This window comes from Eptatretus burgeri, chromosome 12 (genome assembly GCF_056783735.1).
Source record: "Eptatretus burgeri isolate ZD-2024b chromosome 12, Ebu_testis_v1, whole genome shotgun sequence".
NCBI classification, from domain to species: Eukaryota; Metazoa; Chordata; class Myxini; order Myxiniformes; family Myxinidae; genus Eptatretus; species Eptatretus burgeri.
Window position 1 is genome coordinate 70922307 of NC_140972.1, and position 20349 is coordinate 70942655.

A 20349-nucleotide genomic window follows, 5' to 3' on the forward strand; every position below is an offset into this window, starting at 1 on the left:
AATGACACCAGCAGGGAGGTTTCTCCAATCGGGTATGCAATGTTGAACAATGGCAAATTTGTCGACCTAACCTTTGGTTGATCGTGTTGAAGGATTGCATTATGTTGTTTCCAGGTTTGTGTTTAATTTCTGCCAAATAAGGCACTTGGGGAGATAGCCACCAAATCTCACTATCTTATAAACCATTGTAGGTTTACTGTCAGTGCATCTCCGAGAAAGACTTTGCAATTCCTAGTGTTCTTTTTTTGTATACAATGCCAAGGCTCATATGAGAGCTAACACACAGAACATATGACAAGGGGAGCAGGAGATAAGAGGGGTGGAAGAGGGAAGGCCAAAACAATGAGGAACAGAGACCTTAGTAGATCTGTGTAAGGGAGAGTGATGGGGCAGAGTACACAGGGTAAACAAGATGGACACTACAGGGGCTTTCAGGTCCTTACAGGACAGGGAGTTTCAAGAAGGAAAGCAGGGAATTTGAAGGACGTGTGTGTGGGGTGGATTAACGGGGGAAGAAAGATCGTGGTTTTGGATGGGGAAAGATAAGTGGTGGTGGTGAACATCTGTTTTGAAGACCTGGTGGGAAGAGTGGATTGAAGAGAGTGTCGGAGTTTGTTACAAAGGTGGGGAAAATAAGGAATGAAAGAGTGAAGGTGAGCAGTGATTCTTGATTTTGGTAGTTTTACCAGAAGGGGGTTGCTGGCGGACCTCGATCGCCCTGCGGAAATATGGGGGGACATATCGCAGACAGAGCACGGGGGCGAAGCCAGAGAGGAGACGGTAGAAGACAGAAAGACCACCAACCTGTCTGAGGTGAGAGAGTGAGAGACCCAAAGACCCAGCCTCACCGCGGGAGACACCAATGATCCTAAATGCCTTGGTTTCCACAGCGTGACGCCAAGAAAAGTAAGAGGCAGGAGCACCAGCAAAGATGGGAGAGCAAAACTCCATCAGGCTGGGGATGAAAGCTTTATATGTGGGCAGGAACTTAGGTTTGCCAAAGAAGGACTTTGCACCACGGAGGATTCCCTGCCGGCGACCTGCTTTGGAGGCCAGCTTTGAAATGTGGCTTTCCCGGGAAAGATCATGGCAGATTGTGAGACCAGAAGCTTGAATGAAAGGACTTCTTCAAGAGGATTGTTGAGAAAGTGGATGGGGGGGGGGGGGTTCTAAATGGTCCTTTCGGAGAGACATAGTGAGAGTGTGAGATTTGTCCAGATTGAAAGATATGTTCCACGTGTTGGATCAGTTTGTGATTTTATCCAGATCTGCAGTGAGTGAAGAAGCTGCTGCTTGCCGAGTGAGGGATGACAGATGGTACGGCAGAGGGTGGAATCATCAGCAAAGAGATAAAGAAGATTTTCCAGAGAGTCAAAGAGATCATTGATGAAAACCAGAAAAAGAACAGGAACTCCAGCCTGGACAGGAAGAGGGGATGAAAGAACTCCATTTAGGGCCACACATTGACTGCGACAGGAGAGGAAGTCTGCGAGCCACGAGTGGAGATGAACTTGGATACCACAGGAAGAGAGTTTGGTGAGCAGGGCAGTGTGCCAGACCGTATTGAAAGCACGTGATATGTCAAGGGAGATTGCTCTGATTTTATGTCTGGCAATGAGGACCTCCATCCATTGTTGGGAGAACAGAAGCAGCGTATACAGGGTAGAGTGACCTGGTCTGAATCATGAATCAAGTGTTGAATCATGCTGGAAACACTGCTTGTCTTGCGGTCGTCATTACACCCCACAAAAACCTTAAGCATAAAACTCACTAATTAAGCCAATCAAAAATTACATGAACCAAGCAAGTTTGGATTGAATGATCACAAAATTGTTTGAAGAGTCAAAAAACAACTCCATTTATCATTTAAATCATGCTTCAATTTCTTCTTAAAGAAGGAAAACAAAAACTTTAACAGACTACCAACGGGTCACCAATGCGGCTTGGCATTCCCTTTGAGGCAAATGTACTTTAAGTTTCATAAAAGCAAGTCTGCACTTGCCAATAAAGGATTTCAATTTCGAAATCGGTTGTCATCTCAGAGCCAAATGAGCTGCAGAGATCGACACCTGGTGGTGACCACACGCCACTGCAATTTTAAGTAAGTACCAGTCCAGCAGTCAATTGAAGATGACACCTACATGGAAAACGACCCCTCAACACACCCTCACTGTCCACATTTTATGACAAAGTTAAAGTGCATGCAATATTTTGAGCAAAGTTGGCCAGAAGCTTCCAAAAGGTAGAGAAACCACAAGGTTTCAAACTGACCCGGCCTCCATCCACACTTCCTGTTCCGTCTGGTGCGTAAACCGGTTGGCCATGTTGTGATGTAATGGGATGTACGGGTAAACTATCAGGAGAGCGACTGTGAATTGGAGTTGCGACAGAGAGAGCGACTTATCGCTGAATGTTTGCGAACGATTTGAGTTTCAACTCAGACAAAACTTCAAGATGAAGGAGGAAGGTGAAGATAGTGAAGTTCTGCTTTTTGATTCGTTTTTACCAACATGTTTCCTTCAAGAACACAACAAAGTATAGAACTCTGCTCAACAGTGGAACTTATGCCTCCGATAGATACCATTGGAATTGGAAAGGAAGGGGGGATTTAATGAACTACATTTCATCAACGAGCTGGCAAGACAGCCGAGAGGTACGCACACTCATCTCTGCGCTGTCTCGCTTGGGTTCAACGTCGGCCCAGCTATAAACTGTCATCCTTGTGTTTCACAGGTAGGACAATAAAATAACTGTGAGTGGCGTCCCTCAGATGGACGTTAAACTGGGTGTGGCTTTCTGCCAGTATTCGTTTGTGGACAATAAAGATTCTACGGTGTCCCTTGTGAAGAGTAGGCGAGCTATCACCGGCACCCTTAACAAATGATAAATTCATGCCCTGCCTGACTGCTAGAAAGGTAACGGCAAACCACCCAGCATAAGCCACGCCAAGAAAGTGCTTCGGCAGCACCGAGTATGGTACATGTTGTCGCAATTTCACCAATGGGGATTGAGGATGGGCCATGGGGGTTAATCTCACATCACCGACTATATGTCTCTGTTAAAGAAGAAGCAAAGGAGGGCAGGGTCCACAAAAGTATAGGATTGAGAATGAATGGAAAAATGTCACGGACCCACAGCTTGGTAAGATATCAATTTAATCCTCATGGAAGAACGGCCAAACACACATCTCAATGCTCCAAACCCGAGAAGCAGTCTTTAACAAACTCTGGGATTTCTGGTTTCCTCTTCAGAGTAAGTGTTCAGCAGATGGAAGTTGCATTAGATTGTGGTAGGCCACTGAAATGCCCAAAGTAAGGGGAACACAGCATACCTTTTGACACTTTTTTGGGGATCCTAAACATTGAGATCATATCAGTGGCCCTTAAAATTGATCAGTTGAATGTACAATGGACAATTCATGCATAACTGTGAGCCAAACTTAAATTGCAATTATAATTGCTTCCATATTTGCTACTGGTCGTTCAAACAAGGGTTTCTAGCTCATATCTCATATATTAATGAGGTACTTACATGTTACACAAAAGCTTTTGCTCAACATTTGGCACTTAATCCAGAAGATATTCAGTGTTGCAGTTTGTTACATCCACGACGGGCAGGATATAGGTCTGAAAACATATCGAGTTTTCATGAAAGTTGTTTTTAAAAAAAAAACAAAACAAAAGGTTCAGAAAGGTAGAAAGACAGAGTAGTGAGCAGAATGACTGCCGAAAGAGTGAGCTAAGCAAGGTACAAGTGCATCCATACATGTGTGCATACACTGACCTTGTGCTGCAATGCCATCTTCTGGCAAGGACTCAGAATGAACCAAAATGTTTGCACTATCCGCTGGATGAACCTGGAGATTCCATGAGCCTGCCACCATATCTTCATCTGTCAACAGACCTGGAAATTTCATGAAAAGTAACGTCATAATCATAAAAGTTGAGTGGGGGGGGGGTGGAGGGGAAAAACCATGTGCAAAAAGACGGCAGAACTTCACGACCAAATCCAATGCTGACATACCATAAGCACAATGCATAATGGGTCCGAGGTCTGGTCGAACAAAAAACGATGGCAAGTGTGATGCAAGGTTCATCTGTCCATCAGGATTTGTGTATTCAGGAAGTGGTAACGCCGTAAGGAGGCTGTCAAACCTGATGAGGGAGAGAAAAAGACAAAGAGAGAGAAAGAGTGAGGGAGATCGGAAGAATTCCTTCAGCTTATTTAGAGTCTATGGCTGGTAAGAAGGCAGAGAAGGTATGCACGCTCACCTCTGAGCTGTCTATTTTGGGTATAACCCTCGGCTCAGCTATAAACCATCGCCCTGATGTATCACAGGCATATTGAGGCATCAATGTGCGTGTGTGTGTGCTGTCCCTTGGATGGATGTTAAACTGGGTGCCCCGTCTGCTGGCATTAATTGGTGAATGTTAAAGCTCCCACGTTATCCTTCACAAAGAGTAGGTGACCTATCACCGGCACCATGAATAAATTACAAATTCCTACTCTAAACAATAGGGGGTATTGCATCAGCAGCATATCCACACTCCCATTAAAGATGCAACCAGCAGCCACAGGCTGAATACAAAATGAAGATGACAATTTGAGGTCCGATTAATTGACAACACAGATCTTCATCATTATAGAAAGAAAGAGGGAGAGAAGAGGACATCAATTTATATATCTCTATATACAGTAGACGAGGCGTAAGTCGGCAGCGTGTAACTCGTCACTTCGCCTAAGTCGGCAGCGTCAAAAAGTCCCGAATTTATCTCATGTTAAATCCCTTTGAATAAAGGGTAATCTCTCTGTGAGTCGTCATTTCTAAGTCGTCACTTCGTCTAAGTCGTCAGATGTTGTCCGTTCCCGCGTAATGGAAACTCAAGTAAATTAACACTACTAACTCGTCACACGGAACTGCTGCCTCGTGAGAAGCCCAATTTCATGGAATCGTGATGCTCGCTCATTGGTTTACACTGTCAGTGATAGGCTATTTATAACTGCGTACACACATTGATCGCACTGCAGGCAGGACAATGGCGACGGAGCGTAAGCTTACAACTAAAACCTACAAAGAAAAATACGACAGTATCCAATTTTGCGAGGCAAACCCACTGATGAAGAAGACAGCCATAGCTAAGAAGTTGGACATCAAATGGCAGACATTGAACGATATCTTGAAGAATAAGGGCAAGATATTTGGACAAGTGGAGAAGATCGCGAGGCCGGTGGTAAGTGTGAAACACGTGAAATGTGTGTCCTTTGAAGATGTTGATGATGCGCTCATCATCTGGTTTCGGCAAATGTCGGCTCAGCCAAATATTCGGTTTCGGCCGATTAGGCCGATACTGTCTTTCGGTGGAGGAATACCCAGGCAACATCAGGGAATACAATGACCAGTTTGAGTCCTTTCTCATGCACCAGATGCCCAAGAGTTTGAGGCAGTCAAACATAACGGATTACTTCGCGAAGGAGTAAAGGATTGATCGAGCTTCGTGTTGAAGTCCGATCATGGTTTTATATTGGCTTGTTTTGTACATTACCGCACTCACACATAGGCATTGAGTGGTAATTATCACCACGATGACTGTGTGTCATGTAATTTGTCACCATACCATCACCGATGGTATATGAGTTGTTTTACAGTTGTTCATTATCTTTACTTTTGCTAAACTGATTCATGAATTCCATCTTTGCTTGATCACTTTCCAACTCACCAATGAACCCCCACCTATGCCCTGAGGATTGTGTTTTCCTTTTGGTACAATAGCCAGCTCTCACACATACATGTCCAGGCCATGCGCGACTTCATCCTTCACCCCACAGTCATCATGAATATTCGCATACGCTGATACGCGTAAGTCGTCACATTTCTAAGTCGTCACTTTTTTCTCGGTCCCGATGGTGACGACTTACGCCTAGTGTACTGTATATATATATATATATATATATATATATATATATATATATATATATATATATATATATATATATATATATATATATACATATATATATATATATATATATATATATATACATGATAAAAAATAAATAAATATGTTGTCGTTCGTCTTTGGGCTGCCCCCGTTAGGGGTCGCCACAGCGGATCATCCGTTATGATCCGCATACTGATTTGGCACAGGTTTTACGCCGGATGCACTTCCTGACGCAACCCTGGTCGCCTCTTATGGCACAGGGATAAGGATTGGGTTTCGCCATGATTCCGGGCTGCCCTACACCCTCTCATAGCGCGGCTCAGCGCAGACCTCCCGTCCTCAAGCGATCCTCCAACCCAAGCCTCGGAGGCGCCGGATTACAGGCGCACGTCACTACGCCCGGTATATATATATATATATATATATATATATGTATATACATATATATATATATATATATATGTATATACATATATATATATATATATATATGTATATACATATATATATATATATATGTATATACATATATATATATATATATATATATATATATATATATATATATATATATATATATATATACATATATATATATATATATCTATATACATATATATATATATATATATATATATATATACATACATACACACACACACACACATGATAAAATATGTATATATATATATATATATATATATATATATATATATATATATATATATATATATATATATATATATATGCATGAGACTGAGATTTCACTGTAATAATGTTCTGAATGTCAACTGAAGAGGACAGCGTAACTGAAAAAGCAATAACAGGAAGTCAGTGACCATAACACAACAAACCCTCCATTTGTTTTGGTACAATGGATAATCACTTATGAAGTCAAAATAATGGATCATGGTACACAGTGGTTTAAGGCTGCGAAGTCATTTCCGAACCTTGCCGGCATGAGCTCGTGAAGGTCATCTCCAGATGGCAAATCTTTTAATCGCAGCAGCTGTAAATTTCCATCTGAATCTTTGGGACGTTCTGTGCAAAAGATAAATTGTTTTGAACCTCTGTTGGCAAGCAACACTCCAGCTAAAAGTTACACAGGGCATGTACTGCATTTTAAGCAAGCAGGCTTGCTGGTGGTTTATGACACAGGAGGCGACAATTACTGAACAATTTAGTGAGATGGACACAAGGAGCCAACACTTACTCTCAAAATTCACAAAGCCATCCCAGAATTCTTTAAGCGACACAGGTATGGAGGCGGAGGTTCGGCAATTCTCCACCTCGACATCCTGACGACCAAGATCAAGGCAAAGGGCTTCTGGTCCCCAAACTCCCAAAGACCTTGTAGTTGCTGGATCTCGTGAGGATGAAATAAGAACAGGCTGGGAGGAGGGGTGTAGGAAGGAAAGATAGAAGAGTGAATGAAGAGGCCCCAGGGAACAAAATAAGCTTTTGCCAAAGTTAGCAGAACCTGAATATTTAATTGGATACAATTCAGGGACAAGCACTAATTCAAACTGGCTATCTGTGAAAAATGCTAAAGAACATCCAGGGAAGTTAAACCAAGATGGCTCTTCATAACAAAGCAACCAACACAGGATCATTTGTATAAACGAGGTAACGGATCACCAACTGGCAAAAGTATAACCCATCGTTCGTGTTCAAGTAAACACACACCTGATTCCGAATCCAGCACTGTCGGAAGGTTTCCCAGCCCCCAGGTTCCATTGGAGTCTCACACATGTGCAGGAGGCGCCCTTTGTGCAGCCATTGGTAGGCAGGCTTTCTTTGAGGATCCAGGGTATAACTCCGAAGTTCAATCTCATTCCGGCTTTCCTCCGTCTCCACCTTCACTTCAACTCTAGGTAAAGGTTTTGTCTCATCAGCAGTTTGACCACCTGCCAAGTGTGTGAAAATCAGATGCACTGAAATTAATGACTGCCTGAAGAAAACTGCAATTCTCTTTCATTAAATGGTCCATTTCCACCGCAAAGACGGGCTGGACATTGTGCAATTCCGTCCAATCAAAAACAGCAATAAAATGGCTCCTCACGCCTTTCCTCGTTTTGGACTGGATGTAAACACTCAGCACACCCAGTCGGCACATGCAGTGAAAATGAGATACGTTTGCACAAATTAAGTTTCACATCCCAGCATGCTACCACAGCTTTTCATGAACAGCAACGACATCATCTACATCATCATCATCAGCATCATCATTACCATCACACTCGGCAAGGTCTCCCAAGCAAGTTCGCTATCAATACAGAAGCAAACTGCGAAAGCAATGAAATCATGTAACTGAGGCAGAGCACTAAACTAGACAGAGCTTTGTGATGCGTCGATACATTAACGATCATTTTTTGGGGGTTTGGTCAAACTTTCTGGAGTCTCCCATCACAGTTACATAAGTAAGAGTTTCTTAGTTTTGTGTTGGCATTCTTCCTGCACTCTGATCAGGCAACAACCAGCAGATCACACCAAGTTATTTAACCACCAACACACTTCTGGCAACATACGACCTTCTTGAGGACGCCAATTATTCCCACCAACTTATGGGGTCGGTCAGGTAACGTGTTTGGCCTGAATCTTTCACACACCGACCAGTTAGTCCTGACGTTCGACTAAAGTGGACAGGAAATCGGAATTTAGCCAGAGCGCCGGCGATAACTCTCCGACTCTTCACAAAATGACGCCGTGGGATCTTTATCATCCACCAACTAACACCAGCAGCTTGAACACTCGGTTTATTGCCCATCCAAGGAATGGAGCACACATAGACGCCTGCTTCGCCATACTTGCAAAACACCAGCATGACAGTTGATAGTTGGGTCAAGATTCAAATGTCGAGGCCATCCTGCCAGACCAAAATCACAGTTCTTCTGAATAACATTTCTTTAGTTCTTTTTTTGTGTATTTTTATTTTGATAAAATGTGATGGGGCACCGCTTCTTTCACTATGCCACTTCACCAAAATGTGGAGCTGTGTGTGACTGAAGTGAAGTCCATTGTTGTCTAATGTCTTTGCATGTGCACATGACTTTTGTGACAGCTCCTCCATGAGGCTTAAACAATGCATGATAAAAAAAAGTTGATTTGACATTTGAAATCAAATTTTTTTTGGTGGCGGGGTGGGGGGGGACAAGTGTCTGACACTTTGCGACTAGACACCAGACTTTCCTCAAGTCAGTCCTATATCCTGCATCAACTTCCATTCGATGAATCACGATTAGTTATGGCCTTCAAATTCACGATATCTGAAGTCACAGCGTCCCTTCATTTTTTTACTTTTATCAACTGAAAGCTGAACAAGTGGTATTCAGAAGGGCTGTGATTGGCCAAAAAATCTGCTCTATGATTGGAGAAAAAAAAATCTGCAGAGACAGTAGCACTGAAGACTGCATTCTTGTCCCTCACCTGCAGACACAGCGGCCTTAGCCAAATTTGAAAACAAAGGTATTACTCAAAGGCTTGCCAAAAATCCATCCTTTTTGAACCATCCGTCCAATCAACAAAACACTTGGTGAGCCCGGTGAGCATTACACAACATGGTGATGTACTGTTGAGGACAATTTTCAAAAAGCCTACCATGAGCTTGCTCAGTTTTGCATTGTGCTTGATCCATGTCAGCCAAAGGCATTAGCCTCCTCCCTGCAGCTTCTCTGTCATGAGTCCACTCCCAAATTTCATTCCTTGCCTCCTCCAGTGAGCGAGTCGTACGGCTGGAAACTCGGGTAAATTTGCTCGCATCGAGATTTGGATGCGCTCCATCGACGGTGGAAGAACAGGACGTGAACTGGGTCTCTGCCTGGCTTTCGGGATCTTGGGCCCATACTAATGGAATCCGGTTCTCCACTGTCGAGGTGATAATATCTTCAAAGAGGTTTGGTGACACCCGTGTCCCACGATCGAGCTGGAGGAAGAAAAACCGGAACAGGTAGTTGCAGTGTCAAGCAAAAAGACAACGTAACATTGTGAAATGATTATATATGCTTACCATTACATTGAATTGTAATCTATTTACCTTCACAGGCAAGTTGTAATAAAGAACTGGAAGCTTTTGAGGGGTGGCAAGATAAGGGGAGTGGGACAGGGGGGTTCCAGGCAGGCTGTGAGGGTGTTTGATTCAATATAATCAGGAATTTTATTATTATAATCAACAAGACATTGGTGCACCGTTGCCATATTTTTCCCCTATTGGTTATGTAAAAGTTCCTGCTTTATGACAACCAACGTTTCACATCTATTACAAAAAGAAGACGCGGCCGTCCGTGTGTGATGCAAAGAAGAAGCAGGATCTCGAGCTTCAATGTTGCGGTTCCTGCTGTCGTGCTATATTATAAACATGATACCGTTGGAAAGCTAATATATAATCGATGTACTTGGAGCAAAAATTTGTGTGTATAGATGCCCGTTTTAAAAGTTTGCCTTTCTGTGATTGAAGAAAAAAAAAGCGGGAATGTAGCGGTTCCAATGGTAACATTTAGTATTCTACGACAGCAATAACCCTTTCGAAGGAGATGGAAGGAGCAACCAAAATGAAATACAGTAAAACTTCTCAAAGCAAAAGAAAAATTTATATAAGTGCACGGAAGGAGCACACAAACAACAACAACCACAGCCACCATTGCAGCAGCAGCAGCAGCAACAACAACTACGTGTGATTAAGTGTCATTTCCCCCCAAGTTTCGCTTCATTTTACATACTCATTGAAATTCACAGGTCGACATGCAATATGTTTGTGAAATACAACATGCTGTCTTTCGATTCAACTCATCAGCGAATAGATGGGTATGCATGACTAGTGGGAATTAAAAATGGCAAGCTTGCATGAGACAGCTGCCAAAGATGGCCGAAACGTGAATGCACGTGAAGGAACTGCTGAGCACACTGAAAGAGCAAAAGGGTTCAGCTGCAAATGTAAAATTGCACTGCCATGTTTGAATGGAGTGAGAGAAATTGGTGATGAAGACAGAAGGCCCACGATGCACTTTACACAGCAGAGATTTGGCAAATGACAAGCATGACGATTGCTTGGTGGATGGCAAAGAAGCCACTTACAAGTCCAGCAATGGGTAGCACAGGGGCAAAGGCCATGTTGCCCTCATCAGCACACACTCGCAGCTTGCTCGCGGTTGAGGTGAGTAAAGCACGCAAAGTAGAGCCAGCACTTGCTGTTGACCCTTCAGGTACACCTGCCCCTTCAGCTCCAGTGGCAATCCCGGGGCCATCCCCTGTAGGCAGCGCGTTGAAGGCCTCAAGAAGGACAACTGGAGAACGAGGCTCCAGACAGGAGGTCTTGCGAACAGCTGTTCCCAGAATCGACTCCAGCACCACCACAGGTTTCTGCTCAGGTTTCATTGAACCTCCATCTGTTTGCAAGAAAGAGGTTCTTTAGTCAAGAAGTTTCTTTGGTTTCAGCATAACTAAATTCCATATGACACAACAGGTAGGAAGCACACCTTCATGATAATAACTATTTTTAGATGCACCAGTCATGCCGCCGGCCCACAGGATGTTCAAGGTGTACCATTTACAAGTATGCCACGTTCGATCATCTCGAGAACGTCATTGCGTTTACTTCAAGGAATCATCATATATGTTAGTTAATCAGGTCATCACAAAATATGTGCAGAACACCTGACTACAAACAGATTACATGTAGGAAGGAATGTGTTATATGCAGAACACCTGCCTACAAACACACTACATGTAAGATTGTGTTATATGCAGAACACCTGCCGACAAACACACTACATGTAGGATTGTGTTATATGCAGAACACCTACCTACAAACATACTACAGGTAGGATTGTGTTATATGCAGAACACCTGCCTACAAACACACTACATGTAGGATTGTGTTTTATGAAGAACACCTACCTACAAACACACTACATGTAGGATTGTGTTATATTCAGAACACCTACCTACAAACACACTACATGTAGGATTGTGTTATATGCAGAACACCTACCTGCAAACACACTACATGTAGGATTGTGTTATTTGCAGAACACCTACCTACAAACACACTACATGTAGGATTGTGTTTTATGAAGAACACTTGCCTACAAACACACTACATGTAGGATTGTGTTATACTCAGAACACCTGCCTACAAACACACATGTAGGATTGTGTTATATTCAGAACACCTACCTACAAACACACTACATGTAGGATTGTGTTATATTCAGAACACCTACCCACAAACACACTACATGTAGGATTGTGTTATATGCAGAACACCTACCTACAAACACACTACATGTAGGATTGTGTTATATGCAGAACACCTACCTACAAACACACTACATGTAGGATTGTGTTATATGCAGAACACCTACCTACAAACACACTACATGTAGGATTGTGTTATATGCAGAACACCTACCTACAAACACACTACATGTAGGATTGTGTTATATGCAGAACACCTACCTACAAACACACTACATGTAGGATTGTGTTATATGCAGGACACCTACCCACAAACACACTACATGTGGGATTGTGTTATATACAGAACACCTGCCTGCAAACACACTACATGTAGGATTGTGTATGCCATCCAATTAAGTTACCATGACAACACAATGTATGTACAGGCATTAAAATTAATGTCAACCCCTACTCATTTGTCCCTCTTTTCTCTTGTCTGTGGAACCAACTTCCTTAGTCAGTCCATCGAGGGGTAAAAAGATGGCTGTCCGCTTCCTCCTCAGGTCCTCCACCATCGATGCTCATGATCTTTTCTACCCACATTAACTCTCCCCACACAACCCATTCCTTTCCAGGTTATTGTGTTTTTTCCCCTTCTCCCTCCACCCACCCTTCCCATTTTTGTCCCACTGCCGTTTCATTCCCGGTTTCTCTCTCCCATTCTTTCCGCCTCCTTCTTGCTGTGTTTGAGCTTGTATACAGCTTGTTCACTCCTGTGTTCTGTCCGCCCTCCCATTACTTCCTCAATTGTGTTATTGTGTTTCTCTGCTTTCCACTGTGTTCTTTCTGTTCTGTTCTGCGTTCTGACTCTTCCATGAGCCTCAACCTTGTACAAAAATAAAATGCGTTTACAGTGCATCACAAAAGCAAGATGCTTTACGCTATGTTTTCACCCACTTGGAGGTGTAAGTGTCAGGTTACATATTTTAAGCAATATCAATTCCGTGACACCAAGCAGTAATTACATCCATGGTAAACCATAGACCTGACGTACTCCAAAATTAACCAATTGTTTCACACATATGACATTGGGGAGTGGAGTGGAGGAAGTGGGGGAGGGGTGGTACGGGTTGTACGGGGATTTTTTCCTCGATAAATAAAACCTGTTGATAACAACGATGCCCTAATGCTCCTGGGGTTTATGCAAAGTGGACACCAAGCATCTTGAGAGGATCACTGTGACCTCCGTTCATAACACTGTGCATGGGATTTGAAGTGGTATATTTGAAGGTAAGTCACAGGCAAACGGTGGGACGTTAAGTGTTGATATTTTTTGCCTGGTGAGCGTGCCTCCACGTCCTTCACCATCCTGCTCCATCAGTCGTTACTTTGCAGCACGGCAGCTTAATGACACTTCATCTGAGTTTTTGGACAAGCTATCCATCTTCAAACTGCTCGAGGCCACCGTTGTAGGACAATGTGCTGGGCTCAGCGTAAATCTCACATCTACAAATTATACACTACCGGTCAAAAGTTTTAGAACACCCCCATTTTCCAGTTTTTACTGAAATTTAAGGAGTTTAATGTTTCCATGTACTCTGAAATTAAAGCATAGAACAAATAAATACACGCCAACCAAAACATAACCTTTCGCAGAATGCGAAGGTAATAAACAATTGCAGATAAAAAAATAAATCATGGAATCGTTTTGTTGAACAAAATTTAATCTAAATTTTTGACTTATCAAAGTAGCCACCTTTTGCAGATATAACAGCGGAACATACTCGTGGCATTCTTTCTACAATGGAAATCAAATATTGTTCAGAAAGTTCTTCCCAACACGGTTAGAGAAGTTCCCACAAATGTTTATGTCTGGAGACTGTGCTGGCCATTCCATGATTTGAAGCCTACCATCTTTTTCTTTTTTTCTCAGGTAGTTCTGACACAGCCTGGAGGTATGTTTTGGGTCATTATCTTGCCTGTAGGATGAACCCCTGACCAACTAGGCGTATACCAGAGGGTATTGCATGGTGCTGCAAAATGCCGTGGTAGCCCTTTTGGTTCAGGGTGCCAGTCACTCTGTGCAAGTCGTCGACTCTGGATCCAACAAAAGAGCACCAGATCATCACACTTCCTCCTCCATGTTTGACAGTTGGTATCACACACTGAGGAACCATCCTTTCACCTACTCGACGACGTACAAAAACCTTGCGTGATGAACTGAAGATTTCATATTTTGATTCATCGGTCCATAAGACCTTCTTCCAGTTTTCAGTAGTCCACTGGCAGTACTTCCTGGCCCAGGCAAGCCTCTTTTTCTTATTTTGCCATCTTACCAATGGCTTTCTTACTGCCACTTGACCTGTCAAACCTGCAGCTCAAAGTCTTCTCTTCACAGTTGAAACTGAGACTTCTTTTCTTTGACCAGTGTTAAGCTGTGCTTGAAGCTGCTGTCCTGTGAGCCGCCTATCACGCAAGCTGTTGACTCTCAGAACTTGTCTTCTGATTGTGTTGTGGCTTTGGGTCTGCCAGATCTCTTCCTGTCAGAGTTTCCTCCAGTTTCCAAGTGCTTTTTCATGGTGTGGGAAACTGTACTCACTGACACCTTGGCTTCTTTGCAATTTCTCGAAAAGAAAGACCAACACTTTTAAGGATTATAATGGTCTGTCTGTCTTCCTTTGTAAGTTGTCTTTTTCTCGCCATTATGATAGCAATATACTACTTCCTGCAGTGCAATATTGTCCAAATAATGCGTCAGAGGGTGTAGCAACACAGTCTGTTCCAATACTGCTTTTATACAGACAGAGGGTTTATAACTAATCAACAAAAGTTGGGACGCCTGTAGGAATTGTTTGCATTTCATGAAGGCTTAACTTTCAAGGCTTAATTCACTTCCATTGTTGCAGAACAGCTGCAGTTGCTAACCCATTACATGTTCCCTGAAAAAGGCCTTTTTAACAACTCTGAAATTTACATTATTCTTCAGTTTTTGGGAACCTAAACTTTTTTTTTTTTTTTTTTTACCTCTGGCAGTTTATCGCTTATCTTTGTACCATTTCAGGTTATTCACTGGACTTGAGTTTCAGTAAAAACTGAAAAATGGGGGTGTTCTAAAACTTCTGACCGGTAGTGTATGCTCGACTGATCATTGGCAAAAGTTACAGTGGGACACTTAGCTCTGGGACTAGTGGTGAGTAGGGTGAAAAGGAATAGATGATATTTGAAAGAATCTATGAAACACTTCTTTTTCACGACAAATACAGGAATGATAATTAATGGCCATGGTTTGAAAGATAGAAAACTTGGAGAAAAAAAAGGTGGCAGGTTGGAAATAGGAAGTGGAAGAAAAAGGAAAGGGGAAACAGAGTGGGAGTGGGGGGTGAAAGTATGGAAGAAGGTTGAAGGCAAAGGTCTGTAAAATAATCTACGCAATGCACACACTTCAAGGTGAAATGCATAGAAGCCACAGTAAAACACAAATTGCATGCTCACCAAATCCAATGATCAGAAGCAGAATACAGCATGTTGGAATCAGTAGATTAGATGATGCCTGGCTTTGAGGGACCATTACTTCATGACCACGAGTCGTTGAGGCTGTGGAATGTCTTTGGTGATGGTGCCGTGAATAATGTGTGACAGTTACCTTTCCACTTAGGGTCTATATGCAAACTCCAATTGTCAGAATTTGGGGGGGATAAGAAGAATGTGCTGCACATCTTCCCACTCACTGTGTGAAAGGACATTGCATTCTGCAATGGAAAAGATGAAAAACAACCTCCGGCTACGTGCGTGTTGCGCAATGCCAATATGCTGCCATACTCACTGGAAAGTGCTCTCTTTGTGCAGTCTGTGCATGGCCCGAGGTTTTATCCCTTCCTTTTAATACAATTTTCCTGGCTACCTCTCCGGATCTGTTTGTGAACCATGCAGGTGATGGGAGACGGTGTACTCATCCTGGTGGGTGGATCCATGTGGCAATAGCTGGTGAAGCATTTGCTTCTTGGTACTATACCAAGGAAGGGGTCAGCAATCGGTACAACTTGCTGTGTGGATGGAGAAAATGGGACTTGGCATCATCCCATTTATTGAGCCACAAACATGGCAACGCAAGTTCTACAAGTCTTTGTTTCACTCACGGATGCTTTCTAGTTCACGTGATGCCAAATCTTTGAGATTGCAGAGATATTGTGCCTGCCATACATCCTCAGGTTGTTAGTTTAACAGAAAACGAAACCCAATTAATTACGGAATTATTCAATCCTCGTTGGCCACTCAGGCCAGTACAAGCAGTGCTAATCACACGGCTAATCCAAGCGGAGTAATATGGCCAGTGCATCGGCAATCCATCCATCCATTGGGACCATACTCTGTGCAGAGCGTTGGTGCTGCCTCAGCAGTCTCCTTGGCTATTGGGCACAATCTTGGATGGGTCGCCACTCCGACACAGGATACCAGCAAGCTGGCACTCATTTTGCCGACCTCGGAAGGATGACAGGCTGAGTCAACCCCACTTGGTATTAATTCAACATACGATTGGGATTTGAACTCAGGACCCACCACTCAGGACCCATTTGATCCCAAGCCCACCACCCGAACCATTAAGCCAACACCAGGCATGTATCAGCAATGAGGAAGGCCAAACAGATTTACATCACCAAAATCCTCATCTTCGTTCATATTCAGCACAAGGTTGTGGGGAAGCATCATTGGCTGAGGGTGTGCCTGTGCCACTGATGCAATTCCTCTGGTAGTTCGGGCAGGAATTTGTTCATGGTGCCGGCGATAGCTTGCCGACTCTTCATAAAGGACACCATGGGATCTTTCATTTCCAGCAACTAATGCTGACAGACAAGACTCCCGTTTAACATCCATCCACAGGATGGCACACAAATTGATGAATCACCCTGCCTGTGAAATACCGGGATGACATTTTATAGCTGGGTCAGGATTCAAACCCAGGCTAGATAGCTTAAAGGTGAGTGTGTGTACCTCTAGGCCATCATGCCAGCCCATCACCCAAATAACGCTGCGCTGTAAGATGAAGCCACTACTTGTTCACACTGCATCAGTTCAGCCAATTTAGTCAAACATATGACGCTGATAGAGATCAAATCAAAAATCAACGTGTGCACGTCACCAACAGAGTTCTTCTTCCACTTATATGCCACATATGGCAAAACTTGCAACCATGGCTTCCTGCGCTCTGTACCAAAGTAACCTCTCATGGAAATTTGACATTGCCCAAGCCATTCCTGAGGATTAAAAATGTGTTTAAAAAACACGTGAAGGCCTTCATACACACAAAAAAAAAAAATACTCATCAATTGGGAGTGCAAAGAACTGTGCACTACCACGTACGACCCCCGATGAACCTCACCTTTCTTTTCCTCTTTGGCCTTTTCAGTAGCCAAATTGACCAGCCAATGCAAGGCGCTGGGAGAGAGTGCTCTGCCCTCCACAACTCCCTCAGATCGAGCCGCAGTCAAGTCATCATGAGCACCCGTCGAAGCCACGCCCATTTCCCGATCGTCCGAGGATCCGACGAGACCTTCTCCGAGATTCATGCCATTCTTCAACGTCGTCGTCACAAATGTGTGAAGGACCTGATGAGAGTAATGGTATATTAGTCTGTGCTAATCGATCCATGAGTCGGCGCCGTCACAGGCAGAAAGATAAGAATAGTTCACGAGCGCTGCTTCCTCACAATGCATAAAGCAGCAATTTTAAGCTAAGGGTAGAGAGGATTGAGTGTTGTATGCACAACAATCACTCCACAGTACATGCCTGAGACATGCCGTTAATGTTGGGCGGAAGCTTTTCTGCTTTGGCAAGTCCTTCATTGGTGCACGGGCAATTCAGGCTCACACCGAGACGAGCCCGCAAGGTGTGCATTGCTTCACTAAGGTCGTTCAGAGCTGAAGCAAACACAAGGACAATAATAAGTATGCACAAAATGATTGATGCTGCACTATTCCAAGGCCTCATAATCTTTCCTTAAGCTTGGACTTCACAGGCAAGGTGCTTCTCTCAGCAGTAATTGTGCTTTTGATGAAAAAAAAGTGCCTGGAACTGTATCTATTATCACATTTCTATCATTAAAGAAGTAAAGATGACAGTAATGATGGTATCCAATCGTTATTTCAAAGAAGGGCAGGATGGCAGCATGGTGCTTACCTGTGCCAGGAATGATGTGCGTGGGAATAAGGTTTTTGTAGTCGTGCACTTGACCTTTCACACATTTCATCCACTGTAAAGTTTCCTTTTTGCTTTCTGCATCTGTCAGTGCAAATCATTTTTCACAATTCACATGACAATTGAGGCACAGATGAAGGGAATTCGTCCCATCATGTTAGTACAATAACCTCAACACAGCAATCCCAAGAAAGAAGAAAGAAGAATAGGAGGAAGCAATCCCAAGCATTGGAGATCAATAGTGCTATAAATTAGACAACTAATCCCTTAGAGTGAATTTGGCCATGTTGGAAGAATAACCATGGCCGATTCTTTTCAAAATGAAGTGGAAAATTTCATATCCACAAACTAAATGATGGTGAGAGGTGGCCTGACTTCCCCTTGGAAGGACAGCATGCTGTGAATTGCATTGCTCCTTGGCAACGCAGAACAAGAATAGCAGTTCAAGAATCACGCTGTTCCCTCTGGGGCTTCAAAAAGCCAGCGATGTGCCACCATATCACATTCCTCCACCACCCCATCCCGACCAGTGATTAACTTTCTTCCCCCCATTAACCCAACCTAATCCAACCCTCTTACTTCCAGGTTACTGTTTCCTATCCTTCTCTTTTCAAGTTCATTCATTCCTTTACATATGTCCAAATATAGCCCCACTGCCTCCACCTTCACTGTATTGACTTTTTACCCTCTATCACTTCACTTTTCTATCCATCCATTGGGACCATACTCTGTACAGAGCATCGGTGCTGCCGAAGCAGTCTCCTGGGCTATTGGGCACAATCCTGGATGGGTCGCCACTCTGACGTAGGACACTCAAATGGCTTAATCATCCCAACAAGCTGGTGTTCACTTTGCTGACCTCAGAAGGATGACAGCGTGAGTCAACCCCACCTTGAATTAATTCAATGGCAGCAGGATTTGAACTCAGGACCCTAGGATCCCAAGCCCACCACCCTAACCATGAAGCCAACACCAGGCATACACCTTTCTATGAACCTAGATATTGTATGTATGTATGGATGAATGAGTGAATGAATGAATGAATGAGGCTCTGCTGCTGGAGGAAATTATAAACCTACATTGTGAAAACTAATGTCACTTTCCCGATGACCTCACAGTAAGAGAGCTGTGTCATTTGCATTTTTCTTTGAATTATGTTCTTATACAAATGGGAATGATGTTACATTTCTCCTCTGTCTGTAGGATGTCTTCAACATGAGTTCTCCATGCGTCTCATCCGTTCTGTTTTCACAAAACAATTGGCTTTAAGTTTGTTTATACACTACACTGTTCTTTTGTCATGTATTTGGGACAACCTTAGGCTATGGAAAGCATTTAAGTTTGACTTTTACTTCTCAATGTCAAGAAGCATGGATGATCAATGTCACACAAGACATTCTGTCTAAGTATAAAGTTCATCCAATGTCCAGGTATGGTGCATACTGTCCCTGCACGTCTAATATATCTCTCGTATCGGGTTCAGGGCTCACACTGATGTTTTGGAATAATTGCCAACAAAATAGAGCACATCAATATTCCCAAATAATTATGTTGATTTATATGAAAAGCAGATATGGGGATACAGGGTCTCCAGCTATAACCCTCTTCACGCCACAGTGGGATAAACTTCATCCAAAATACTCATTCAGCAATCACACTTTTTATATTTCTGCCCTTTGACTTGACCCAGCATGATAATGCTGACAGCAAGGCCCATCCAAACAAAAACTGCAGTTGGGTTCAGCAACTCACCGTGCTCCCTCCTGTCCCGATGTGCAGCATAGCAGCAAGGGCAAACGACAAATCCACACTTCGGGCAAACCCAGTGGACGTTGAAGAGGGTCGCTTCGCATGCATCGCACATCTCCCGCACACCACGAACAGCACGCTTCCACGCAACCTTGGCTGGAGAAACATCGGGCAAAGCAAGCATTCACAGGTGTGCTGGTTGTTGTGAATTTCTCTTTCTGGATTCTGTGCAATGTCGTGTTACAAGGTTTACCGGACTCACATAGTCCATCTCATTAGAATTTCGCAAAACAAC

The 20349-nt window shown here is 43.3% G+C and overlaps 1 protein-coding gene across 6 annotated transcripts in view; it reads right to left on the minus strand.

The window, feature by feature from the left end:
• LOC147015888 (jumonji domain-containing protein 1C-like) overlaps positions 1–20349 on the minus strand; it is a 279316-nt gene that overhangs the window by 6669 nt on the left and 252298 nt on the right. For all 6 annotated transcript variants that reach the window (XM_085848451.1, XM_085848452.1, XM_085848450.1 and 3 more), the window contains 11 exons: positions 20058–20210; positions 18288–18389; positions 17898–18028; positions 17491–17716; positions 11010–11320; positions 9537–9861; positions 7626–7846; positions 7153–7330; positions 6890–6980; positions 4024–4154; positions 3784–3903 (listed from right to left, as the gene is read on the minus strand). In XM_085848451.1, the coding sequence (XP_085704577.1) occupies positions 3784–3903; positions 4024–4154; positions 6890–6980; positions 7153–7330; positions 7626–7846; positions 9537–9861; positions 11010–11320; positions 17491–17716; positions 17898–18028; positions 18288–18389; positions 20058–20210 (1989 nt within the window). The remainder of the gene's footprint in view (positions 1–3783; positions 3904–4023; positions 4155–6889; positions 6981–7152; positions 7331–7625; positions 7847–9536; positions 9862–11009; positions 11321–17490; positions 17717–17897; positions 18029–18287; positions 18390–20057; positions 20211–20349) is intronic.